This window comes from Sturnus vulgaris, chromosome 4 (assembly GCF_052056855.1).
Source record: "Sturnus vulgaris isolate bStuVul1 chromosome 4, bStuVul1.hap1, whole genome shotgun sequence".
Taxonomy (NCBI): domain Eukaryota; kingdom Metazoa; phylum Chordata; class Aves; order Passeriformes; family Sturnidae; genus Sturnus; species Sturnus vulgaris.
In genome coordinates, this window is record NC_142246.1 from 59,455,041 (window position 1) to 59,481,765 (window position 26,725).

At 46.5% G+C, this 26,725-nt stretch overlaps 3 protein-coding genes across 12 annotated transcripts in view; 1 reads left to right on the forward strand and 2 right to left on the reverse strand.

Moving 5' to 3' along the window:
- Window positions 1-17,941, reverse strand: part of SEC31A (SEC31 homolog A, COPII component) — a 39,010-nt gene extending 21,069 nt beyond the window's left edge. For 3 of the 5 annotated variants that reach the window (XM_088164031.1, XM_088164030.1, XM_014880544.2), the window contains exons 1-15: window positions 17,855-17,941; window positions 17,221-17,303; window positions 16,592-16,715; window positions 14,244-14,442; window positions 13,082-13,177; window positions 11,392-11,532; window positions 10,276-10,418; window positions 9,241-9,340; window positions 7,849-8,010; window positions 7,519-7,671; window positions 5,901-6,137; window positions 5,273-5,347; window positions 3,155-3,205; window positions 2,294-2,371; window positions 47-122 (exon numbers count right to left, since the gene is read on the reverse strand). In XM_088164031.1, coding sequence (XP_088020157.1) covers window positions 47-122; window positions 2,294-2,371; window positions 3,155-3,205; window positions 5,273-5,347; window positions 5,901-6,137; window positions 7,519-7,671; window positions 7,849-8,010; window positions 9,241-9,340; window positions 10,276-10,418; window positions 11,392-11,532; window positions 13,082-13,177; window positions 14,244-14,442; window positions 16,592-16,715; window positions 17,221-17,299 — 1,714 coding nt within the window. In that variant the 5' untranslated portion in view covers window positions 17,300-17,303; window positions 17,855-17,941. The remainder of the gene's footprint in view (window positions 1-46; window positions 123-2,293; window positions 2,372-3,154; window positions 3,206-5,272; window positions 5,348-5,900; window positions 6,138-7,518; window positions 7,672-7,848; window positions 8,011-9,240; window positions 9,341-10,275; window positions 10,419-11,391; window positions 11,533-13,081; window positions 13,178-14,243; window positions 14,443-16,591; window positions 16,716-17,220; window positions 17,304-17,854) is intronic. The other 2 variants (XM_088164032.1, XM_088164029.1) reach the window with 2 other exon arrangements.
- An 840-nt stretch (window positions 17,942-18,781) lies between these two features.
- On the forward strand, window positions 18,782-23,940 carry THAP9 (THAP domain containing 9). Its single transcript, XM_014880523.2, has 5 exons — window positions 18,782-18,861; window positions 18,944-19,139; window positions 19,225-19,510; window positions 19,771-19,921; window positions 20,246-23,940. The coding sequence occupies exons 1-5, from the start codon at window positions 18,782-18,784 to the stop codon at window positions 22,173-22,175; spliced, it is 2,643 nt and encodes an 880-aa protein (XP_014736009.1). The 3' UTR covers window positions 22,176-23,940.
- Window positions 23,778-26,725, reverse strand: part of LIN54 (lin-54 DREAM MuvB core complex component) — a 38,155-nt gene continuing 35,207 nt past the window's right edge. For all 6 annotated transcript variants that reach the window (XM_088164048.1, XM_088164045.1, XM_088164046.1 and 3 more), the window contains one exon: window positions 23,778-26,507. In XM_088164048.1, coding sequence (XP_088020174.1) covers window positions 26,306-26,507 — 202 coding nt within the window. In that variant the 3' untranslated portion in view covers window positions 23,778-26,305. The remainder of the gene's footprint in view (window positions 26,508-26,725) is intronic.

Here is a 26,725-nt window from a genome sequence, read left to right on the forward strand (position 1 = left end):
AAATAACAGTACATACAAAGAAATCAATATCAAAACTTTTCTGTACCTCCACTAACAGAAATGTTAAATGTTGTCTTTGCAGATCCCAAATCTTCAGTTTCTTTTTTAGGGTCCTTCAGCATCTAAAAGAAAGGAAAAGCATCACTTCTGAGATCATGTAAACACTTCGAAAACACACACATTTTAAAACCATATGGCTCTTGCACTGCAAATTAAATTTAAAATTTCAGACTATCAGTCAACTCAGAGACTATTAACTTAGGGAAGGTTATCCCTGTGTGCCAGTTTGGGCAGAGGTAAAGTTACTTTTCTTCACAGTAGCCAGTATGGGTTTGTGTGATTTGTCCTGGAAACAGTGTTGATAATACAGAGATGTTGCTTTTGCTGAGCAGCACTTGCACAGCACCAAGGCCTTTTCTACTACTTCTCCTACCTCCAGTGAGGAGGTGGGGAGTGCATGGGAAGTTGGGATGAGACACAATCAGGACAGCTGACCCCAAACTGACCCAAGGGATATTCCAGGCCATATAACATCATGCTCAGCATAATACAAAGCCGGAGGAAGAAAAAAAGAGGGTGATGTTTGCAGTGATGGTGTTTCTCTTCCCAAGTCACTTTTACATGTGATAGAGCTCAGCTTTCTTAGGGACAAAAGCCTGCCTGCTCATGGGAAGCAGTGAATTAATTCCTTGTTTTTCTTTGCTTTACCAATTAAACTTCCTTTATCTCACAAGCAGCCAGACACCTGGATCCTGGGTACCAACTAGCATCTGTAACCATATACACACAAGCCCCTCCAAGCAAAGCTACAGCTACAATGAGAAAATCAGAATCCTTTTTCTTCCTCCTCTTTCAGCTTTAACCCCTACCAAGAACAGTTTACCATTAATGCTACTTAGGTTCCACTCTGCTCCACTGGGAATTTCAGCTCATCCTTGAAGCCCTCTGCACTAGATATACATCTCAGTTTAATTAAGCAAATTACACATGAACACAAGCTTAATTTGCAACACAGAAATCCAATGTAGCATTCAGTACAGCAGTGCTCAGTAGAGAGAGGCTGTTTTTTTAATAAGACTCCCTCAGAATTAAGACAGGGACCACTTTGTGTGAATACTTGGATTTTGGGATTTCAAACAAAACACGTCAATAATAAAAAATAGTATCAAAAGGGAAGCCTCTCTCCACCATCAATTTTCACAGCACAGGCTAAGCAGAGTGCAGAACCTGACCCACAAACCACCTCTTCACAAGCCATGGCTCCAGTATATGAAGGGAACTGAGGAATACCCTGCTTGTTCTGCTAAACTGAAGGACACAGGAGACCAAAGTCATTCATTTGGAAGGGGAAGCAACTCTGAAACAAGCTTTTTGTTTGACTTGTGAAAAGGACACAGCATCTGGAAAATGATTTTGTTGTCAGCTAACACCAGATGTGTTTGGTATTGGTTGAGAGCATGTTGTGACTACCACAGGAACAATGTGCCCATCCAGTTACTTTATGTATGTGACAGCATGCCCTTGATGCATCACCAGTGGCTTCAGGCCAGGTTCACAAATATTTAGGTAGGCTAAGGTCATGTTTGACTGTGAATTCTCTCCTGGAAGAGACATCTGTTATGAGACATCCAGTACCTTCATGGCTGCATACAGCAAAACCCTTACAGTGTCAAACCACCACAGAGCCTAAAGAATTAACAAGCAATCAAGCACCTAACCCAAGGAGAGCATTCTGATTTTAGTGCCTTTAACAGACTGTTTGTTATGTGGAGTTAAGTGCATCACCCCAACATGCATGAGCCTAAAATCACTGTCCCCATCTCCACAGACAGCTGCAGAAAGGCACCAAGCACAGGAAGCACAGCTACCAGCTCAAATACCAATCCAAAAGGCAGAATGAGGGAATGGGGAAGAATGAAGCTGGCCTGTTCACACAGCAATGTACTACTTTTAGTGTTAGTAACACCACACAAGGCAGAGGTTGGGTCCTTAGTGCTAATTAAAGACATGTTTGCATATGCAAAGTACAGAACTGAAAACAATGCTGTTCAAATGGTGTAGGATCCCAAATGCTGACATGGTTGAGCACAAACTGCCTGCAATAATCCTGAACATACTGCCTGAAGCAGATGAAAAGAATCTCAACAAGACTCCAGTTTTAACATTATAATTTTTTTTTCATATTTCTGTATATCCTCAGCAGCAGGAGAAAGCAACAAAATGAAATGCTGTTAAAAGGAACAAGGTATATAGAGGGGAGGTCAGCAGGATTAGTCTAGAGGGCAACAGATACCTCTCCCAAGAACTGTTCTTCTGTAGTCTGGCCTTCATCCCCCTCGTTTTGCACAGATCCATCAGATTCTGCAGGAGCCTTCAGCAGAGAGAAGATGCCATAAAAATCCACCAGCAAAAGAGGCAGAAATACTTTGCACTGCAGAGTACAGTCACCTTCTACCAACCAACAGTTAGAACCAGACTGAAAATCACAGAAATGCATTGGCAATATACACTTGAGCATCATAAACAGGGTAGAGGCCTTATTTCCTTGCTCTCTGTCATTACAAAGTACCTTCTGCTGTTTTCATCTCAGCTGCCTCAAAATATGCAACGAAAGCTTTCTTCCCCATGAGGCAGCTACAGATGACTGAATTGTCTGTGGCACAAAAGCACTGGAGTCCTGCTGTAGACACAGGCCACTGCAGTTAGTGGGCAGTGCCTGAACTCTCCCAGGAAAAGGACCACAGTCCCAGTGCTGCTTCCTTTAAAGCTTGATGAAGGTGCTGCTCTTGAAATCAGGTGCCAGGCAGCAAGACTCTTCCCTACCTCATAGGCACAGCACAAAGTGCCACAGTGGGTAAGGCATGGGCAGCAGCAAGGAAAGGTGGAGGGACATCAATGAGAAACCACATTAAACTCTGTGACTGAGAGCCCTTCATTGGAAAAGGAGGGGAACATCTGAGTGGAAAAGAGCTGTGGTTTTGTTTGTTTTTTTTTTAATAATACCTTCATTCTGCTCAATGTAGGAACTTGCCACATGCTGGATTATTTGTGACTTACTTTAGGAGAGCTATCATGTGGAAAGAAAAATTATTCTTACTTAACAAATTACCACGGCATTATAAAACTAACCACAGAGTTACATGTCTTTGCTTACCTCTCCCAAGACACCATCTGCAAGACCTTCTTTATTCAGAGCAGATGTGATCTAGAAAACAGCAGATTTAAGTACCCTTTTAAAGAGGCACCAAATTGTCAGATTGCAAAACTGGCACATGTAGCTACTACGTTGCTTGCACAACAATTAACATACAATTAAACATTTTAACATAAAACTAAATCCATTTCCTTTTCCAGCCTTTACTGCTAAAATCCCTGCACCTCAGGCTCTGATGGAAACAACAGCTGCCCTATGCCTTTAAACCTTTAATTGTTAACTCAAGGGCCTCAAACCTCACTAGAGCTGCCGGAAATTACATGAATAAAAGCATTATCAGAACATGAAGGACAAAACCCTCTGTCTGCTCTGGTCAGGGAAAATAAAGCAGTGACAATCCTGGTGGAACAGAGAGCCTGTCAGGAAGCTGTGGGTTCAAGTACATCAGGCACTTGGCTGCAAGCTAGGATTTTCCAGGGGGGAAAAAAAAAAAAAAAAAGAGTTAAAGTGCCCAGCTTTTACTGCTTTGCAAACCAAATCATGACTCCAGCTTCAATTATCATGACTCCAGCTTCAATTAGGGCTCTCGAAACCTGCAATTTTATGTATAGAGTTTCTATATTATTTCAGCAGCAGGGAGCCTGGGCTTCACATTGCTCCTAAAATTATCTACTGCTTTTTGTATTGTAGGCTTTCTTTTACCCTTGTAGGTTGGTTTGTGTAAAGACCTGAGCTCAAATGGCTGGAGACAGTTTTCTCTTTCTTTTTTAATCACTAGTTTACAATAAAAATGAGAAATCCAGGACTTGGCTTGCATGAGAATCACAGGTTTTAAGACTAACCCACCCTTCCCACGTTCTTAGCAGCTTATTACAAGAAGCTGAAATGTGTGATCCCTGTTTTTACTTTCCTAATGCTACCAATAATAGGAAAACCAAGTTGTGATTTAGTGAGCTCTCCACCTGGGTATCACAAACTTTCAGATGAGCTGTACCGTGCTGCTTCATGACACTGATAAAACATGGACTCAACTTCTGTGTGGAATGTTTTCAGAAAACAGCTACATAAAAACAGGACCTTGTAGCTCCTCTCATCTGTTTCCTAAATACTGAAATAATAGGATAGGTCCAGCATTCCAGACCACTTAAGTTCAGCTGTGCCCATTTTCCCAGCTTCTCCCCATGCACAGGGCCTATAAAACCCAGAGCAAAAGCAAGCAGTCGGCTTTAATCCCGTGAGGCCACTCTGCAGAATCACTACTAAATTTCAACTGGATTTTCTAATTGAGATCTGCTTTTCAAAAACAGGATTACCCTTGCTGTGCTTGCCTTTGCACAAATATTTAGAAGTTGAGGACAAACTGTTATCAAAACCATTTTTTTTTTCCATAATCATATTAATTTTGCCTTGAAGGACATTTAATACATGAGCACAATGACACTTTAATGGAGCCAATCTTAGAAAATAAAACATTAGTTTGATATAATGAAAAATGAGTCAAATGTTAAAATCCACTGAAACAGAAGTGAAGAAATACTAGATAGTTCCTGGGTAGACAACTGAAAATCACAGAGCCAAAAAGCACAGCAGGTAACCCTGTAACCCTGAGTAAAAATCTTCCAACTGGGAAGAAAGGTCTATAACGATGTGCAAATTGCTTCCTGGTAATATAAATTTTGCTTTTCCTAATGTAACCACGTTTGACCTTTGGGCTTGTTTTTTTCTTTTTTTCAAAAATAAATGATTTCTCCCACAAACAAAAAAGACTATCCCAGGTTTTCCTAGCTAATAAAAACTGCTTACATGTTCTTCAACCAGAAAGCCTAAAAGCAAATCCCATTCCACGATGCTCGAGTAGAAGGATGTCAAATAGCAAAGTTACATGAATAGCCTGAGTCAATAAATATCAAAGCTTCTCGATGAGTGAGAATTTCACATCAGCAATGGACAGTCAGATGCAGACACATCTCTTAAATCTGCTGTCTGCTCTGACATTTCCACTGAACATCCATATTGCAAGAAGACACAACTAATGAAAAAACCCCACAGAGTAAACTGTTTTCTGTAAGAATTCTGAAATTACTCGAAAGTTATTTATCTCACATATCAGACATTTACCTTCTTCCTCAGATCATCCTTCCTGTATCCTAAGAGCTCGAGGTATTTAGCACGTGAATCTTCTTCGAAGTTCACCTTTAAAAAGTTAAAGACTTGATTGCAATTCACAATTTTTCATTTTCTCCCTCACTGTCACAAATGACCCAGTGAGATTTAGTGACTGAGTAGACTGAATGTAATAGACAAATGTGAAAATCTTCAGTGACTCAGGCACCTGAGCAGGTGGGCAAGGCTTCCATCTGGTTATTGTAGGTGAACAATCCGTTTATCTGCTTCACTCTGAAATCTCTAAATGCTTAGAGTGAGCAGTGAAAAGCCCATCTAAAGCTATCCCAAAGCTTTAATCCCTCTCACCAGCTCCCTGTACAAATATATGCCGACAGGGACAATCAAAAACCTCACCCACACCTTTGCTTTGCCATAACTCCTCACAAACCCCACAAATACCCCTGGTCCTGAGGACCCTCCCTCTTCTGGTGGGCCCCCTCCAGTGACATGGTTTATGGGAACTATTTCCAGAGCCTGCAGCTTTTGGTTCCCAGCACCTCTTCAGCTAAATGTGCAGAAGGAACCACATCCTGGCTTTCCCAGTCCGTGGGGAACTCCTGAAGGGCTGTCGCCCTGTTACCTTTAAGAAGGCCCACACGTTTCTCTCGAAGTCAGCCAGGGCCATGTCGATTTTCTTCTGGCAGTAGCTGACAAAGCCCTCGGACTGCACAGCCTCCTGCAGCTGGTTTGAGCGGGCCAGGAACTCCTTTTCTGTGACAACCTGGCTCACATAGACATGGGGATGCTGCTGCTGCTGCTCCATGCCCGGCTGCTGCGGAGACTTGGAATTCTCAAACGTCACCAGCTTGCCTCCAAACTGGAATTGAAGCACACATGCAGCAGGTGAAAATACACGTATACAGCAGGGGAGCATGTGTGAAACTGTATAAGACATATATATGATTACTGTCCAATAATTGAACACTCCTGACATCTACTCATTTGTTTCCCACGCACCCTATATTTCTATGCATGTAAGGAGCTTGTTGGATAAGTAGGTTCACATTTAATAGGATTTATAAGCACAGCCATTCCTGTGCCTGTTTTTTTCTCATACAAAAGACAGATCAGAAACTGAGAGCTAGAACTGTGGGTCTATATAGTACCCAGCATCAGTGGGGTATCTCACGATATTGCAATGCAATTGCCAAAGAAACCTATACAACATTAAGTAAACGCTCAAGTATGATGTCTGCCCTGTTCTTGCCAGGCTGTTTAGCAGTTGAAACATTACTAAAAGATATGCAGTAAGCTGTGACAACATTCGAAGAGGTAAAATCAACGCAAAAAAATAATTAGGAGGAGGCTTATGATATTATTTCATTCTATAGCTCAAAGTTAATTTACACAGGCCAGTCCAGTAAAAGCTGCATTAGAAAAAAGCAAATGCCTAGCCAGGGAAAAGACTGACACCTGACTCCTAGGAAACCAGGACAAATAAGGGAATAAACAACATAAAATGACACATCAGCCAGTGGCTAGGCAACATCACTTCTCTTTGACGGGAGAAAATTGCATTTAATTTGCACATCAGATCACGAATAAGCAGACATACCATGCTGAAAAATGAGAAGTACTGCAGCAGAGAAATGGAATTCAAATGGACAGGCTAAAATCTACAGAAGTTCCCAAATATATGGGTTTAGAAAATAAGCCAAAAGTAGAGTCAAAGAGCAGGTGACTTCAAAAAGCAGACCTTGCCATCCCCTCAGCTGGCTCTTCTGCAAATCAACCAGCATGAAGGAACTCAGCCCTGTGCTGCTACAGCAACTCCTGCTACCTTGATCAAAGCTAACCTGAGTATTCTCCACCACAGTGACTCACATAAGTGCAGTTTGAAGCTATGAAGTCTCAGATACTTGCCCAGTTTCGTCTCGTTCCCCTCTCCCATTCCCCCCAATGTTTATTTATTTACTCTAAAGCAAGCACTGCACAAGAACAAAAGCAAAGCCCTAATGCCAAAACACAAACAAATGTCTCTCAGCAACCTTTCTTCCCAAGCATTTTGGTCAGGCTTTGGACAGGTCCTCAATGCCCTGTCTGGAAGCTGCCCCAAGCATCTTCCACTATGATGACAAACAGGAAGACTTCCCAAGGTGGAGCACCACACTGAACTCCCCCCTTCCCAAGGTGTTTCTCAGGTGCCAGCACTATCTCCCTGCCTGCCTGGCCAACCCTGTCCACCCCTGTCTCCTTACCGAGAAGGACGCTCCCATGGGTCGCCGGATCCACTTGGGTGGTTTCTTCAGAGGCAGCACCACACTCTGTGGGGCAGTCTGCTGGGGAAGCTGCAGGGGAGGCAGGGGCTGGCCTGTGCCAAATGGATCGAGGTTCCCAAAAGACGAGGAGAGCTTTGATAACACAAGGGGAAAAAAATAGAAGTGACATATCTCTAATAAGCTGAACATTTATTTGTGCTGAAGTGGTACTCCTGCAAGCAGGGTTGCAGACAGCTACTAAAGACTTCCCATATTTTGTTCCCCCCCCCCACTTTCTGTCCCTATTGTTAACTGAACAATTTTCAACACCTGGTCAACTTGCTTCTGCCTCAAGCCGTCGGTGCTGCCGCCCATGATGGAGTAGACACTGATGCGCCCGTCGAAGGAGGCTGCAGACAGCACCGCAGGGTTCCTGGGGCACCACTGGATATCAAAGCACCACTGGGTGTTCGTGGGCAGCTCATACAGCACCTGAGGAGCAAAACCAAGCCAACAAATCAGAGCTTTCATGGAGAACCCCGCCTGATAGCAACAATCCTCCCGTGTGCCCTGAGACTGGTCTGCTCTTCCTGCTCCCCAACAGCCTCCACAGCCCCATACACATTAACAATGGGCAAACCCTGATGATTTCCCAACAGTAGATGATCACACACCACTGCTTCATCTCCTTCTCCTCCCACTAAATCTTCTGTTTAATCCACACAGGACAAATGATGCAGGTGGGCTATGTCTGTGCTGTCCCACTCAGACCTGTGAGCTGTTGACATTCACACTAGCTTATTCAGAGCTGATTTACATATCCCCACACACTACATGGAAGAAGTCTGTTTTCACAGGAAAACTGAAAAGGGTAAAACCTGCACCCTGGGCAGACAGCCTCTTGTGCCCTGGAACAGACAAGCCCCCCACCTTACAGCAGACATTTGACTGTAAACCAGGACAAATTCAAAGAACAAAATGCTAGCTGTCAGCAAATGGTGTCTCCCAAGGAACTGGTTTTTATTTTTAATAAAAACACGCAGCATGATTCAACCACATGTAAAAATTTCATAACGGCTCAGATAACTCATCTACCACTGCACAGCTTTTGCACTTTTGGGCCAATGTTTGAATTTCAGAAACACTTCCCGCTCCACAATTATTGTCCACTGGAGGCAAAGAGCCCGCCAGCATGTCTGGGGCCTTTCTCCTGGTCTAGGCACAAACATTGTCTGAAAAATAGATCTGCTTTCTCTTTGAAAGGTATCCCCAAGCCCAAAAGGGTGGGGTGGGAACACATTTGAGTGGCTCTCACTGATCTGCCACTACTATGGCAACCTACAAAAACGCTCCTGTCTGGATAAAGTTCTTACAGAAGGAAAAAGTCAATTGCAACAATGATCCAGCCACACTGGACCCAAAACAAAAAGTAGAAAGCATACATTCAGTTTAAGTTAATCCATTTCCATCTCTTATAATGAAGAGGAACATCACTACTCAGTAAGAGAGAAGCTTCAAGGACAAATGTGTAATATTGACAATACGAGAAAGGCATCCTGCATAACCAGAACAAGCTCAGAAGACACATATAGCAAACAGGATAGGGACCATCATCCCACAGAAGCATCATTCCTAGGAATGCAAGCACAGGAATATGTGCTTTGCATGTGCCACCTCTGGACAGATATTCTTGGGATTTTTAAAATGGTATGCATACAATACCTCGCCTGTGTTAGGGTTGGAGCAGAGAATTTTAGCATCCTTCCCACAGCTAAGTAGCAGCTCTGGATCTGCCATACTCCAAGCAATGGCCAATATACCCCTGCATGAAAAGTCACAACAAAAAAAAAAGCTTAATGTAAATGCAAAATAGTGATAAAGTGCATTTTGAAGTTCAGCAACCCACGTGAAAATGCTCTCTCCACCCCTTTCTCTTACAGGAGGAGAAATTTTTCAATGTTGTCAGGCCTTGTTTTGTTGAAATAATGTTTTATATTTTCTGCATGAAAAAGTATAAAGATGCAGCCACTGTATCTGAAAATTAAATGCAACAGTCATATGGGAGAACCTGGGAATCAGTAACAATATGGTTTGTTTGCCTGCAGTGTCACTAATATCCAGTGTGCAAACCCACAAGTAAGGTCAGTGACTAAGAAGCTTTTCAGCTTTTTATTAGCAACACATTCAAGTCAGCAGAACCCACTGGCAGCAGTTTTGGTAGAAGTCACAAGAGTGTTCTCCCTTCTTAAATCAAGCATTGGATTTGAGCAATAAGAGAAGTTTCACCAACAATGGGGGACGGACAAGAATTGAACAAAATCACCCACTATACCCAAAATTAAGGCATTTAGGGGACTGAGGGGCACAGAAACCGTGCAATCCACACATGTGCCTGGGTGCACCTTTAGTACATGATTCAGCCAGAATCAACTACTACTAATTCTTTTTCCCTTAGCTTCCTCTTCTTAAAAAAAGTAGAAACAAACTAATAGTTTCACTGTTTCAGCAGCCTGGTGGTTTTATTTATTTAATTTTGGGGCCTGTTTCCTTCAGAGTTGCAAGCTCCAAAAAGGCATGTCTTTCACGGCACAGGGCTGGCTGGTCAGCAAGCCAGCATACAGCACTGCCTGCTGCTGAAATTGCCACCACCACCAGAGCCTTCCTTCACGGGGAACAGCAGAAGTGAGATGTACAAATCAGGACAGTCACCAACAGCACGAACACCACAGAGCACACCACGCTATGTAAGACTCATACCTGGTGTGACTTTCTAGAACACGAAGTGGTGAGGAGGCAAATCTTAGGTCCCACATCTGAATAACAGGCAGCCTGTCGTCCTCTGAGGCCAAAACCATCTGGGTGGCAACTTCAGGGTGCCATGCCAAGCCTGAGCAGTGCATCTGAGGGGCAACATTGGGCCAAAGCATCACATACCTGAGCAGCACTCAAGGGAAAAAGAGAACTAGACCAAATATGTCTGTGTGCATGGTAAAACACTGCTGCAAGGGAATTTGCAGCTGTGTTTCCAGACATTATTTCTGACTGTATTCAGACTGGAATATTCTCCTTATTCCTGTGAATGAGGAGATCTGCACTTAAGTTTCCCAAGGTCCTCCCAGAGAGATTACACTGTGGTGACTTTCACAGTCCTATGTTTTAATGTGAGAAAATACTAAAGCTCACCATATAAACCTTTTCCTCTACTTTCTTCTAAATTTTTATCGCTATTTTAATAAAAGCCAACATTAGGCAGAGTTATTGTCATGACAGCACTGCATCACAGGATACCATCCCATGATGAAGACAACCTACTGTGCTGCTGTTATGTCAGGCAACAAACACAGACAACACTGGAAGTTACACAGTTTGTCAAAATAATACAGGAAAGAAGAAAGAGCTACTTCACAACCATCCATTTCTAAGTTTCATTTTTAACTCCTGCTGTATCTTTGGAATCTGTTATAGTAACATTCTATTTAAAATAATACAAAATCATACAAATATGTCACTCTCCACGAGTTGAACAGGCTCTTTTTTACATTTACACTGCCTAAAGGGGGATTATAACTATAGGAGGCAATGTAACCTGGTCAATGCCACATCTTTCTGTCACAAAATCAATTAAAATCGTTCTGTGATAGCCCCAAACAGATCAGTAAGTGTTTTCCCAAAATTAAATCACCACTCTGACTGCCTTGCTTCAGTGTGCATCTGGCTATTTTAATTTATAATGCTGATAATTCCTCTTGCATAAATGTCCTCTCAAGAGCAAACTGGGCCAGGCCTCAGTATCTCTGTCACATAAGAAGAGGTGCCACGACCCATCCCTACACGTCTTTGCAAGCAGCCCAGCAGCTGCAGGAGAAAACTCACCCTGTTGTTGTGGTCACTGACTTTGATGATGGGCTCGTTCTTCCTGAGATCCCACACGGTGGCTCGGCCACTGGGGCTGGCGGATGCCAGGATGTGCTGGACTTGCCTGTTCCATGCAATGCAGCTGATGTCCTCCAGAGGCTGCCACACACACAACAGCCTGTCACAACCCCGCCACACGGGAGACTCAAACCCTGCTATTTTCAGCACTTGCCAAGTGAGAAATCTGCAAAGAGACTGCCCTGTGTACTGGGGGTGTTCTGGCTTCCTTTCTACACGTGCTGTAGTGTATAACGCCTGAAAACACTGATTTACAAGCTGTTAGAATTTCTCTGTGAAGTTATTGCCTGCTTTACAGGAGTACACATTGGTTATTAAAACAAGATTAAGCAAAACTGTCTTCAAGAACAGAAAACTAGTCCATGAAAGTATATCCAGATATATGAACTATTCTTTGTCTTGGACTATTAGGTTTTTTTTGGAAAAAAAAAAAAGTTTGCCTGGAGAAATTCCATGGGTTTTTTTATTCCCCCTCCCCACTTATTTTTAGACCAAAAACTGAACGTAGTATTAACCCAGATCTTGTTGCCCTATTATTTCTAGCTGTCATTACGCAGATGGCCTAAAAGATATCCCAGCCTAAAAATCGCTATTAGACATACAAAGTCTTCTACAGGGATCTCTAAGATGAGCATCCTCTCAAATGCCTACATGTTAATAAACGACTTGTTGAAGTAAACAAAGTAACCAAACCCCACAGAGTTTAAACTAAAAATCTTTACATGGAAAATGACATCTCATCCCATTTGCACACATTTTTGTCTCCAAATTTTCATGCAGTAATAAATCCATTTTCCAGTAATCATGAACTTCTGTGGAATTTTGTAACATCAACAGAAGCGTATCTGCATTGAAACAACTTCCTCCCATTCTTCCATTTCCTCCACAAGACAAAATGCACAAGAGACTATTGCTTTTCCCCATAGATCATCTTTAAGAGACACAGGCTAAACACTGGACCTTGAGTACAGCAATTAAATCACTCCCCGAAACCCACCAAGGTAACTGCAAAACCTACTGTCTCATCATCTGACTTCTCAGTAGCTGCTTTTTATCTTTCTCCTATTTTTCTCTGTGTGCCTTCACCATCTTCAGATTTGTGCATGCAGTGAAACATGCAGAGGAAGACTAAAAGACATGCAATGGTTATGGTATTTGGAAAGGAGTGTAACCTGAGAAACTCTGCTTGTTGCTTGATAATATGCAACGTTTCTCAAAGATTAAGGGAACGCTACAGCCTTCCCTGGCCAACTTCTTAACAAAAAACTGCCACATGAAGACATGGCTGGCTTGTGCACCAAGCCAAAACTGCAGGTGTGTTGTGGATAAAGAAGACAGCACACCCAGGGTTGCTGCAGGGGAAGCAGAGCACACCACTCATTGCATGGACCCGTGCACACCTGCACTTACAGGCACAGTCAGGACACTGCTCTCCAGGGGTTACAAAAGCAGGAGCATCCAGTCACCCTTGTATGCAGCTACTACCCAAGTTAGACTTCAAGAGGCTTCCCCCACTCCATGCTCTTGAGACTGCTTTAAAACTACAAATTTTGATCAGCTCTCACTTAACTGCCATTCATCTTTTTCCATGAGTCTGCTCTGGAGAATTTAATAAAAACAAATCTGGTACCTGTGTCTTCACTCCTGGTGTCATTGGTGTGGCAAAGTTGTTCAAGTCCCAGATATAGATTTCAGATTCATTAGCACCAGAGGCCACCAGATTAGTCTGTAAGAAACATTAATAGACATTAAGAGTATTTTCAGCATCAGCTTTCCCAGTCTTAGCTGCTGGAAAGCATCAGATCTGCAGGACTCTGCAAATGTCCCCTGTCAGCTCAGGACACAGGGCAAAGAGTGACAGGGCAGAGGAAGCAGTGCTGCAGTTACAGCCACCACAGAGCTTTGCTGTGGACAGTGTGGCATTCCTGCCCTGCCCACAGTGAGTGCAGCCATCCAGAGCCCTCCTGCACCTGGCATGCCAAAGTCCAGGCAGGGCAACATGAGCCAAGGGCACCAAGTGCCCTTTGGTCACATTTTGTGGCTGATGACAGGCAAGTCCTGAGTCCGTAACAGGCGGAAAGGGACAGGAAGCAATTCAGAGAGGACACAACGAACACAGCACAGCCTTGCTGGAGGCAAGTGTGCAGGGACAGAACTGTTATTTAGGAAACAAATCCAACTGAATTCTCACACAGCTGGTGGCAACAAGGAAAAACCAATGCACTGTATCTAGAAGGAAGTAAGTGCTCACTGGTGATATGGGAAGGACTGTAAGCTTTGAGAGCCCTTCTGCTAAAGAGGCCACATGGCTGTGTTTCCTTGATGTCTCCTGTTTCCAACCAACCATACTTAGAGGCCTTGAAGGTGGATCCTACCCAATCCCCAAAGGAGATAGCTGAAAATTGATCTCACCAAAAATATGAATGAAAGCACATAATTCCTTCCTGTGTGACTGGCACAATACACAGAAGCTAAAGAGAAGAGACTGATTAAAAGCACCCTGAGGAGCATCTCTACTTCACACATAAGCAGAGCTAAAAAGATGGATTAAATTAACAAGGTAAACTGATGAGGGGAAGGAACGAAGCAGACATCTCAGGCACATTCATTCCCCATCCTGAAATGTCAGTAATGGGACAGGTCTTGCCTACTAAACACAAACAGACACTCAAACACCAAATATAGTCCATGCTTTTCAGGGGAGGGGAAGCAGTAGAAACATCTGAGGTTACAAGTTAAGACAGACCACTCCTCTATCGATGGTATGTTAAGAGGAAAACAGAAACACCAACCTGGAACATGTTGACATCGAGCGCTCTCACTGGTCCTGTGTGCTTGTCTTTCTGGGCTATTATTACCTCAGCCTCTCCATCGAGGATTTTGGCTGTGTCATATAGAATGACATTTCCATTTTCACCCCCAGCAATCAGGACTCCAGACACTCTGTCCCCTGAGGTCATGCTGTGAGGGCCCCAGATCAGCTTGTGGTACCTGTAAGACACGGGAGGCCCCATAGCCTTAGAACCATCCACCACCAGCTCCCTATAGGTTGATACATCCCATTTTTGCTCACTCCAGCTAAAGTCAGAGAAAAGCATTGCCTCCATTTCTCCCTAAGGAGTCTCTGTACAACCCTTTCCATCAGGAAGACATGCCCCAATTCTGCTCATTAACAAGATGCACAACCAATAACCCACAAACTGATAACATCTCCAATCTCCTGGTTGCAAAACCAGGTAAGTGCTCCCAACCACATCAGGAATAATCAAAGTAATCAAAGCCCATGCAGCTAAAGTCTGGAGAAAAACCTCTGCTATCTGCGAGCAGCTTCGTACAGGAGAAGAAACAGGTGAAACAAGAAAAATTCCATATCTTTTTCCACAGCTGTGGTTTTGGATGTGTAAGTGCTTTGTCTGCCATACCAGGAACTCAGCAAGTTTAATCAACATCACAGACATCTCTTAGACCACGGCCTGTTTTCAGGCTAACTCAAGAGGAATCAAACACACTTCCAGAAATTAAGAACACTGTTGTGTCCATCTATGAATACCCACATTCCCTTCAACTCAATTAACTTCCTGCATAAGCAAAACAGCATTCCTGTGCACTTAGCCATGCAAAGAATGAATATGCTCCACATAAAATGACACAGCCACCTATGAGCTCTTATGCAAGCAGAAAGCAAACCCACATTGACTGGAAGGTGGCAAGGAGATACCTTAGCATTCACTTTAATACTGATCATCTCTCCGTTACCTCCGTGAAATCTTCAAGTAATTTCTTTAAATCACAGCAACTTTAGCATGGTAAGATAGATACTGCAGAAAGCAACCCAAAGAGCATATACTGGGTGAGAAATGCCATAACAGCCAAGTGTTCAGGCTCCCAGTGCTGAGATTACAGCAGGGGTTCACCAAAGAATGATGCTACAAATGGAAATTGGTCTGTGATATCAGACAGACCCATTCCTGGGTATGATTTTTATGCTTCTGCATCTAACTATGCAAGTTTACAAGAAATGAAGTGACTGACAGGGTTGTCCAGGCATCACCAGCAAGACTGAATAGGAATGAAGGTAGGAAACAGTGAGGAAGAAAACCCAAAAATTAACTATGCAATTACTTTTGTCTTGCCCTTTACTCTTTCCAAGATAAAGCATGGTTCTATAAAAGCAGTGTAAAGCTTTCTTTGAAGGGCAATTAAGGATTTATCTTTTGTGAGTCTAATTACCTGGACGTTTTCATTTGCCACAAACCAAAATACAGCCTGACGTATACACTGCTATCTAATCTTTAGTTAAAAACAAAAAAACAAACAACCCTCAACCTCCTTTTTAATCATTTTCTGGGGCAAAGTCAAATTCTCGTGCTGCTGGTCAAGGGAGGTACTTTCTAAGGAGCACTGCATCCTGGCTAAGGAGTGCTTCTAGAAACTCAGTAAGCAAATGGCAAGTCTTGAAGAATCTCAGTCACAGTTAAAACAAGGTAGAACAATTAAACTCAAAGATCCAACACTGCCTCCTGCTCTGAGCAGGTCAGTAGGACACATTGACACCAGTTCCGCTCACAGAGCAGGGCATTTAAAAAGGGACTGCGGTTGTTTCAGCTCTGCCAGAGAGCAGCTACGAGTGTTGCTGAGACGGAAACTGGATGCTCTCATGCTAACAATATTTGTCTGGATAAGCACATGGTAAGAAACTAACAGCTAAGTGGAGCTGTGCAGCCAGGAATTCGGTTTCCCAGCTGTACGAACACACACAACATAACCCGAGTTAGTTATGTTACAGGAGTCCCCCTGAAATGGCTAAATACAAACAGGATAGTGCAATATGAAAAACTGCCACCATATTTTCACAATTTCACATTTTCTTCTGTTCTCTTGTGAATCCCAGAGGCTTCCTGAGTTAAAGGACCCACACATATATTCAAAAATTTTCTGTTTATGTCAAAGCATGAGCTGCCTGATTGGAGTTCAAGCTCAGTGCCCCACAATATCAACTGCACGCACTTGGCTTCATCTTTCAGTGCTGAACTTCTGCTTCTCTCCTCAACAAGCACAGGCAAAGCACATGAAGTGACATTTCCACACACACCATATGTAACAGTCCCACACTCTACTTTTCTCTAACAACACTGCCTACCTGTGTGCGGACGAGAACGTGGCACAGCTCTTCATATCCAGTGAAGGGTCTGCTAAGTCCAACTCAAATATTTCTAAAGAAGCACTTGTACTGAAGGTTGCATCCAGCTGCTGAGCTGATGTACCTGTGAGGAAGCATGTCTGGCAGTGAGAAAGCCACGATACACAGAGCAGTAACTGCAAATGCAGCACAAGGGGAAAAAACAATCATCCTTTCAAAAAGGATCCCGAGATGGGGTCAGACTTCTGTTTCTGTTACTTAGATATAGTCCCACACAACTTTCCTCCCCATGGGCTTCCCTTTGGGTTTTTCTTAATGAGTATGAGCAGAAAAAGCTTTGGGCAAGTACTTCTCCCTGATGATGCACAGCATATAATTTAAGTTACAAAGGTGCCACAAGTGACTAGTGCTTAGGATTGGTGTCACATTTCCCTGGCAGAAAGAGGAGGATGCTTGCTGTCACTTGTAGAATGCAAAGCACGGTCATTACAATGCAAGAACTTCACTCAAAGCCACACAAAGTACACCCCACTCCAGCCCTCAAGACACAGCTTTCAATAATGGGCCCTTCATGGCAGCCACCACACACAGCCCGGGGTCTGCTAGTATGTGCTTCCCAAAAAACTCACCTGTGGCCAGGTATATGGGGTGCTGCTGGGCAGGGCTCCATGCCTGCATGGCAGTACGGTCTATTTCCTTCAGCTTCATTTTGCTGAAAAGTAAGACCAAGAAAGGCGGTGCTGAAATGGTGCATGGTGAGACTGCACTGCCACGGATTCAGGAGCCGCATTAGGACTTGGCAGAAGCAGCCGGAGGGACTGTTTTCCTAAAGATATCCCACATACAGACACCCAAGCCATCCTCTCCAGAAGACCCAGGGGGGAGGGGAGGAAAAACTCTCCATTGGCAGAGTAACATTGACACGTAGAGGAAACTGACGGGTGCCGAACACAACACAGGAAAACGTGGGCAAAGCTTCGACAGCTGTGAAAACCCTCTTCTCACAGCACCAAGGCATCGAGTACCCTACAGCAGCTTTCTGCCTTAACCCACGAAACTAACCCGGTCCGGGAAGTCTCTCCCTAGACCCTGCCGCCGAACACCCTCAGCGGCTCCTTTCTGGGTCCTATTGCAGCCCCTCAGGGCTCCCCCGCCCCGGGCGCGCCCCGCGCGGCCAGCGGCGCCGCCAGCAGCGCCCCGTTCCTGACAGGAACCGGAGGAAAACAGCCGCAAACCAGAGGATTCCGCCGTCCCTGCCCTCACCTCGGCGTCCCCGGCGCTCACCCGTCCCCAGACCGCTCCAACGTGGCAGCCCCGGCACCGCCTCCCGGCCGCCACCGCCTTCCGGGCGCGCCCCGCGGCTTCCGGGCGGCGGCAGCGGGGCCGCGCCTGCCCGGCACGGGGAGCAGCGGGAAGCGGCGGGGGGTGGTGGTGGAGGTGGTGGGAGGGTGTGTGTGGGGGGGATGTGCAGCCGCCTCCTTCCGCGCGTATTCTCCGTGTCCCTCGGGGCGGGAGCAGCCATCGGCCCTGGGGAAGAGGGAGACTGGTTAGGGGCACCGGGACCGAGGGGAGCCGAGGCGCAGCGCTGGCAGCGCGGGGGCCGCGGTGCCGCCTGTCCTCAGCTCAAGGGCAGTAATCATGGTGTGCTCATGATGTGAACAGCAGTGAGGCTCATCACGGGACAGGAGCTACTCCAGGGCGGGGAACAGCCCGAGGGAGCTCAGCCAGCTTCCATAGCCGGGGGAGGCAGCCCCGGACCCACCTCCTCACGGCAGCCGGGGCACAGCTCCGCTGTCGCCTCCCGCCGCCGGGCTCCGCGGCCGCTCGGCGGGCAGACGCCGTGCACGGGGCAGGCGCTGCCCGGGCCGCATGGCGCGGCTCAGCGGGAGCACAGCGGGAGAGAGGCGGCGGGCGCTGCCGGCCCCTCTATAAATAGGGGCTGGAGGCGCGGCTCCCATTGGCGCTGAGGATCGCCCCTCGCCACTGGCTGCGCCCGCCGCCGCTCCCGGTTGGCTCGGTCCGCTCCCGGTCCCGCCGCCGCGCCCAATGGGGCCGCTGTCCGACGGGCCCTCCGGCCAATGGCAAGGCGGCGGGCGGGCGCGCGGGCGGTGGCGGCGGCCAATGGGCGGGCCCGCTGCGGCGCGCGCGCGGCGGCAGTGGCGCGGCGGAGGTGGCGCGCGCGGGGCCGCCATGACGCGGAGCTGCTCCGCGCTGGGCTGCACCGCGCGCGACACCGGGCGGAGCCGCGAGCGCGGCATCTCCTTCCACCAGTGAGTGCGCCCGCCCCGCGCCGCCCGCCCTTCATCCCTCCATCCCTCCGTCCCTTCATCCCGCCGTCTCCCTCTGTCCCAGGTTCCCAGTGGACGCCGCGCAGCGCCGCGAGTGGATCCGCGCCGTGAACCGCGTGGACCCGCGGAGCCGCCGGGCGTGGCGGCCCGGCCCCGGCGCCATCCTCTGCTCCCGACACTTTTCCGAAGGGGACTTCGAGCGCTACGGGCTGCGGCGGAAGCTGCGGCGGGGGGCCGTGCCCTCCCGCTTCCTCCCCTCGGTGCGGGCGGGTACCGGGCGCGCTCCCCGCTCCCCCCGGCGGGTTCCGCCGTGCGCCGTGACCTCCCCTTTCCTTCCCCCGCCAGGAGCCGCCGGGCGCCGGCCGCAGGAGGAGCAAGACCCCCGGGCGGGCGCTGAAGCAGCCGCTGCCCAGCCCTCCCGCCGGGGACCACAACTACAGCCTGCAGGAACAGCGGGCGGCCGAGCCGCGGCCCCCGCCGGCCGCCCCGCCGCACCAGCAGCAGCCGCCGGCCGCCGGGAGATGCGGCCCCGCGCACCGCCGCAGGACCGTGCGCAGCATCCTCAGGGAGCTGGCGGAGAAGCGGCAGCTCTCTGAGGAAATCGTGAGTTTGCTGCAGGCGCAGTTTTCAGGTACTGCTGGGGACGCTTGCTGAGGCAGAGTGCACTCCCTCGCCCTGGTGTCATGTCTTTGCTTAACCCGTGCCAAGGAAGAGGCGAGGCACTGTGGTGTCATTGCTGAGCCCTATGCTTCACGCCAGACTTCAGGATTGAGTTGTTCCAGAGGCCACGCTGTTGCCTTGTATTCTGCAGTGCATTTGTGTCGTGCATCCCAATGTTTCTAGCCATTTATTTGTTTCACTAAAGTTGATCTTTTGTGATTTCTTAAGCAGATTTGCCTCGAGAGTTGGACAGCTGGAAGCAGATGGCAGACTACTCACCAGAAATGAGGCAATTTGCTTGTCTTCTCCACCTCTACCATATTAAGGCCTATGACTACCTACGGAAGATTGTTCCCCTCCCTCATCCTTACAGCCTGACAAAGCAAGTTTTTATTTATTCATTCATTCAAAATGTATTTTCAGGTAATTGTGTAGAAATAGGTGTAACAGATCTGTCCTGAAGCTGCCTTGTTACTTCCCTTGCATGGCCAGTACTTTCCTTGGCTTCTCACCTCTAGGATGAGAGGAAAGAAACTTGGATTATGCATGAAGGAAAGCAGGGCTGCGTTCTTTGCCCTGCATGTCTCAGCCTGCTCTGCAGCTCTGGGCATGGCTGACCACGTCCTAAGTGGTAAAAAGTGCTGCTTATTGCTTCAACTTTTCCGGAACCACTTTTCCTACTCACATTCTCCCTCTTTTTTTCCAGCTGGCTGTCTAACAGGGAGGCTGCTGCAGGCTTCAGCAGTGACGTTTTTCTCCGGCTTCAGGAAAAGGTGGAGAGAGGGGATCAGGCCTACCGCTACTGCGCCCTGCTGGTGCAGGACATGTCCCTGCAGAAGCAGCAGGAGTGGGACCCACAGACCAAGCAGCTGACGGGCTTTGTTGATTTGGGAGCAGGCATCCTTGATGCTGATGAAGCTCCGCTGGCGTCAGAAGCGATAATCCTCATGGCAGTTGGCATATCCAGCTCTTGGACAGCTCCCCTTGGCTATTTCTTGGTGAACAGCACATCCGGCCAGTTCCTTGCCCAGCTCCTTCGTCAGGCCATCAATAAGCTGAACAACATTGGAATCGTGGTCCTGGCTGTGACATCGGGTGCCTCTGCTCGTGGTGCTGAGACTGCCAGAGCTTTGGGGATCAGGATAGATCCCAAAAGGATTCAGTGCACTTTCCAGCATCCACCCGGTTCTGCTCACAGCATTGCATACTTCTTTGACGTTTGCCACACCCTCCTGCTGATAAGGAATGCTCTGCAGTGCTTCCAGAAGGTAGAGTGGCTCGGTGACACCGTGTGGTGGCAGCATGTGGTGGAGCTGGCAGCTTTGCAGGAGCAGAGCGTGTTGGAGCTGTGCAGTGCCGAGTCAGGCAGGGCTGGCAGTAAAGGGAGTTTCCACCTGAAGGTCAACTTTGCTACCCTGCTGTTCAGCGAGGGTGTTGCTGAGGCACTGGAGCACCTCCAGAAGCTGGGCCTGGCCTCGTTTCAGAACTGCAGCGGGACTGTCAAGTTTGTGCGTCTGATGAGCTCTCTGTGCGATGTGTTTTATGGCAGAGGTCCCTATGGAAAGGAGCCTTTGCTAGCTGGAAATTACACCAAAATAAGCAACCTCTTCGATGAGGCCAAGAGCTGCTTTATCAACTTAACAGACTCTGTGGGGAGATACATTATTAAGAGCAAACGCAAACTGGGATTTCTGAGCTTCTTGCTCAATGCTGAAAGTCTCAAGTGGCTTTTCTCCAACTACACATGTCCAGAAGCCACTCCTTCCCACCACCTCCACACACATGCCTTCAGCCTGGACCCTCTCGAGCAGTTTCTCAGGGCCCTCCAGCAAGCCTGTGGCAGCAGTGGCAGCCCCACCTGCACTGTGTTCCAGGCTGCTTACCACAAACTGCTGGCCAGCTGCAGCCTGGCACCTGGCTCACCACACAGCAGTGGCAATGCCAGCCCCCAGGACGTATCTCTGTCTCAGAGGAGAGCTCTGACTCTGGGCAGCATTCGTGCTCAGTATCACCCAGCTCCTGGGAGGACTCTGGCCCCAGAGTACCCCTACAGTGCAGGCCTGCTTCTGCCCAGCTGTGCCTTGAGCAATGCACTGACAGATCTGTCTCTGTACACACAGAGCCTCACCTGCACTGCTGGCTGGGTGGCTGAGCAGCTAGCCTTGGACTTGCAATGTGAGGCTTGTCTTGCCTCTCTGTTTGAGGCAGATGAGAGCAGGCCAAGATGCAGGTCAGTGCTGTACATAAAGAAGTTAGGTGGCGTAAGTCTGCCCTCAGCCAGTGTGCACCACATAACAAGCATTTCAGAACAAGCCCTAAACCGATACGGCAGAATAGGAGGTGCCAACAAAAATACTCAGCTGTGGCATGTGCCTCTAGAACAAAAGGTCTTCCAGGAGCTTTTGGGAGAAAGCCCCCTCTTTCCCACCCTCACAAACCATTTATTTGAGGGGGAGCTGAGCATCAACAACCACTACACAGTCTTAGTAAAGGAAATAACACGGTGTTACTTAAACATAAGAACAAACCCCGCCCAACACCTGAATTTGAAATATCCTTGCAGAAAACACAAGTTGAAGAGACTGAAGGGAGAGCATTTGTTTCCATCACCACTGGGTAGCTGTCAGTCAAACTAAACCTACACATGGTCTAACTGAGTACTCTGTGGTTCCAAGGATGGCTGTTCCTTGCTTATGCTCAGTGCTGGACAGATCTGGGCAACACAGATGAGGAAATAATGCTGGCAAAACTAGTGTTGATAAGCAGTGATGTTTTGGGCCACTGCAAACCCCCTAACCAGAGTTTAACTGAGCAAAGCAAGGAAGTTGGTCTGACCCCCTGTTCCTTCTAGCAATCCTGCAAAGCAGCCACGTAGTGGCAGATGAGGATGAGCAGCAGTTGCTCAAGGTGCCTGGGGCAGTGGTAGGAGACTGCAGTGTCCCTGGAAATGCTGGGTGGTTTCAGTGCTGTGAGTGCTCTTGCCAGAAGAAAACTGATAGTTGATGGGGTTGCAGGGGAATCACATGCACTGGGACTTTGATTTCAGCAAAACAATGTGCTTTATAAAAGCTGGGAGCTAGAAAGCTTGCAGAGCTACGTAAATAGGAAAATAAAGATGTGAAAAGAACATGCCAGCTTTCCCACATGTCTCATCAATCAGCTAAAGATGCTGGTCAAGTCTAGATGCTCTGGCTCAGTGCTGAGCCTGTGACCAGACTGTTGTATCCAGTGGCATTCAGGAGCACTAATACCCTCCTCCAGGGGCAGGAATACATGGGTGTGCTGCAGCAGGGCAAGCATTTCAGTTCCCATTCCATGGCCCCATCCTCCCAGGGCTGGCCTGTGTCCTGCAGCCCAGGCACAAGTGCCACCAAGTATGACAGGCCTCTTCAGTTAGTTCATTTCCATGGCAAGGAAGCTGCCTCCAGTGCTTTTCCTGGAATAGCAAAATTGGACAGAACTGCTGCTAAGGGCTTTCCCTTTGCCATGCAGAACAGGAGTTGCATCCTTAGAGAGGGAAAGCAACTAATTCCCACAAAACCTGCTGTTCAGTCACTTTCAAGATCCAGAATGGAGCTGGAATGAAAAATGCCACATCCTAGGGCAATAATAATATTAAAAATACTATTCTGCCTATCAGTGACTTGACAAAACTGTCCCTGGTTGGTTTGGGTTGCTCTTTCTTCCCTTAGTTCTGCTGCACTCAATCCCTCAAGCTCTGCTTTGAGAGCAGCAGCACCACAGAAATACATACAATCACTGCTGAGAGGAACAAACCAGAACCTCTGGGCTTTTTTCCCCCCTTCCAATCCAAATATCTATGCAAAAAAAACACGTTGAAGCCATCACTGTCACAGAGCCATTCCAGCTACAAGAGACTTTGCAAGAAACTATTCCCTCCCCTCTATATGTGATTTTTGGGACAACTGGCAAAATGCTGATGAAATCCCAGTGACAGATTGGTTGCAATCATGTAATGTTGGAACACTTGCATTGCCTCCACCTCCAGCTCTAAGATGGACAGTTATGAACAGTGCCATGGATTGCTGTGCATGACAGCACACCAATAACCAAGGCATATTTATTTATCTCTGGTAGCATTTGGTCTCACACTGAAAATCCAAGTCAGTACTTGCATCAGAAATGGACCTAGTGTTAACAATTTATTTTGATATTTCAGTGACAAACCTTCTGTGTATATCTGTCAGTGCTGAAGCAAAGGAGTGCAAAAAATCATGTTTACAGAATAGTATAAATGTTTATTTTTTGTGATTTATCTGACTGTTTTATTTGTACAATATAGAAAAGTGTATTCTTTGAATAGGTCTTGTAAATATAAATCTAATTTTCTACTTTTGGATGTAAACAGAACTATAAAATGAACCCTTGCCCCATTCTCAATTATTTTTTATGTAACTGGATGAACTTGACTGTTAATCTTGTCCAGCAGTTTGATGCAAATGGCTAAGGAAGTACAAAAACCAATTAATACACTCTACACCAGGGAGAAGGGAGAGAGGAATCCAAGCTTAATATTTGAGGAAGCTTGTTCAAAACAAAATAGAAGAACTAAGAGCATTTGATTGCACCTTCAAAGTCTTTACAAGCAAAATATTCTCCAGCAATGCCATCATACATAATTACAACTGTAATCTAAATTTCACAAGTGCTTTTGCACACTGTATATAAATACACATCACAAAAGGTGCAATTTAGAGTAAGACACTGAATATATACAAAATTAACACAGATTGAAGTCTAAACAAAAGGCATATTGCAATCTGTTGGAAAAATAACGTAAGTAGGTATTACTTTATTCACTTACACTAATTTACATTTATACAAATCTTACTGGACAGACTATATTAGGTCACTAGAAGGGAACAGAATATCTGCACTATCTACAGGTAAAGTTACTGCACTGATTTTTTTTAGTAAATCCATGTCCTAATCATGAAAAAAGTGGCATTTACTTACACAAGAGGTGGATTCCCTTTTCAGAGATTTGCACAAACAGTGCCATTTATGCTCAGGGAGATATCCTTGCCAGACAGAGCCCTTCAGACAGTGACTGGCAGGTCAAACCTGCTCTGTGAGCCCACCACTGCTGCTGGCTGCCCGCCAGGCATTTCAAAGAGGCACCAGAGAAAGGTCAAGGGTCTTCTGCTCAGTGCACAGGGCTGGGAGGTGAAGCATCCTCCCACCCTATTGCCTACACACACAGGCACATATCTCTGCTGCTGGTGTGCCTAGCCCCTACCTCTCCTCAGTCTGGCCCTGCTAGGAAACCTGGAGAAAGAGCTCTGCTGCATTTCTCTGTATTTACAGTTTTATAGAAGGAATACAAATTCCCTTTTGGAAAAAACATAGCTAATTCAGGCTGCAGTGAGACAGGTAATAAAAATGCCTGTGATTAAACATGGTTAATGGATGTTCATGATAGCTAAGTAACCCACCAGGTTAATTCTGCAAATGTGTTCCACTATCAAAAATGTGATCTGAGATTGCCTGTAACAAATACTGAAAAAAATCCCCTGCCTTAGTCTATGCCCAGCTATAACTGATTGCCCCCCATTTAGTGTAAAAGGATCTGTGTCTGTTTTTGTAGCAATCCTGATTCTGTACTAGTACTTTCTCTGATCACAGCTCTCACAATTATTCTAAACAACACTAAAAAGAGTCCTTATGCCAAGTAAATTGCCAACATGGAAAGAAGCAGCATCCTGAATACCAACAGCCAGGCTGAACATGATCCCTAGCTGCATTTGCAAGTCGATTCAGACGCAGATTGTCATCTCCCATGACTTCAGCTTTTCAGGCCTAAACACTTTTCCAGGATTACAGCTTGATCCTAGAAAACACAACGGACTACACAGCCCTACCTCCCGTGAGAGATTGGGCTGCTGCAGACCTCTGAAAAACCAAGCTTCACCTAAACAACAGCATCAATCTGCTACACACTTAGGTACCACCATGCTGGGCAGACAGTTTGGCATTGTGATGTGGCTGCTCTTCCTCACTTCCGAGGACAGGCCACTGTCTTAGCCTTCAAGTTCCAGCTTAAGAAACACCTGAGCACTCTGCTCCATTCCTATAAAAAATTCCCCATAATGCCATTCACCTCTGTACTCCTTGGGCCCTGCTCTGGAAACATTCTCCATTACTTGCTCAGTGCTACATCTGCAAGCAACCCCTCTGTACTATTGCCTATGTATCTCAGTGCTCTGTGCACTAAAGGGACATGCTGTGTCAGGTCCTACATACAAGTACTACTTTCCATTTAGATGCTTATTTCTACATATTTCCTTTCAGAATTATCTTGGATACACTGGTACCTCCATATTACAGGCCTGTCAGCAAAAGCGTGACCTGGCTGTTGACATCACCTGTGTTTTCCTGTATGCACAGTGATGCAAATCCATACATTGTAAATATATATATTATAATAATTTATATATGCCCTTCAGACAATTATTCTGGGGGAAAGGGGAGAACACATCTAATTTTTAAGAAACCCAGGGTAAAAGCTGTACATTGGGTAGAAGAACTGACCTTTAGGTATTGTCTTATGTAGAAGAGGATCTAGCTAAGATTTAAAAGGCTCTACATCCTGTTATAAAAGAATTTCTTGTTTCAATCTTACATGGGTCAATTTACAACAAGCACCAAATTAACAAATATTATTAAATCCTTTATGCTAAACCAAAGTGTCCCTGTGCCTTAAGTGTTCTGTTCAGTCCGCTTCATTGTGGCTCATGTGCATGAGTCAGCAGTTCATGGCACAAGGGTCACATTTGGACTTCCCTGCAGAGCTGATAACCCTCATCAGACAGCGTCCAAACTCCTCCAGGATCATGCGCTCCGCTGCAGCTTTGGACTTGCCCGTCTTCTCTGCTTGCTCTGCCTGTGCCAGGAGACATTCACAGGTTGCATCGGCCACTTCCTTGGTGACAAATGTAAAGGGCAGCCTGAAACAAAGAAACATCCGCTTAGTATCTGCAAAAACACACAAGGCACCTAACTCCAGGGCTGGCAACCTTTTCGTCTGAGGACTGATGAGATTTCATGTGTCCCATTGCTTCCAAGAGCCTTCAGATAGTGAATAAGCCTCAGTTAACAGCCAAATGAACCGGTGGGTCAGAATCCCTACTGTTACAGGAACAAAATGTTCCATTCATCTGACAGC

Coding starts and splice junctions, on each gene's coding strand:
- THAP9 (XM_014880523.2), top strand. CDS start 18,782: ATGACGCGGAGCTGCTCCGCGCTGGGCTGCACCGCGCGCGACACCGGG. Junction 18,862..18,943: donor CGCGGCATCTCCTTCCACCA/GTGAGTGCGCCC, acceptor CCTCTGTCCCAG/GTTCCCAGTGGACGCCGCGC. Junction 19,511..19,770: donor GCTGCAGGCGCAGTTTTCAG/GTACTGCTGGGG, acceptor TTTCTTAAGCAG/ATTTGCCTCGAGAGTTGGAC.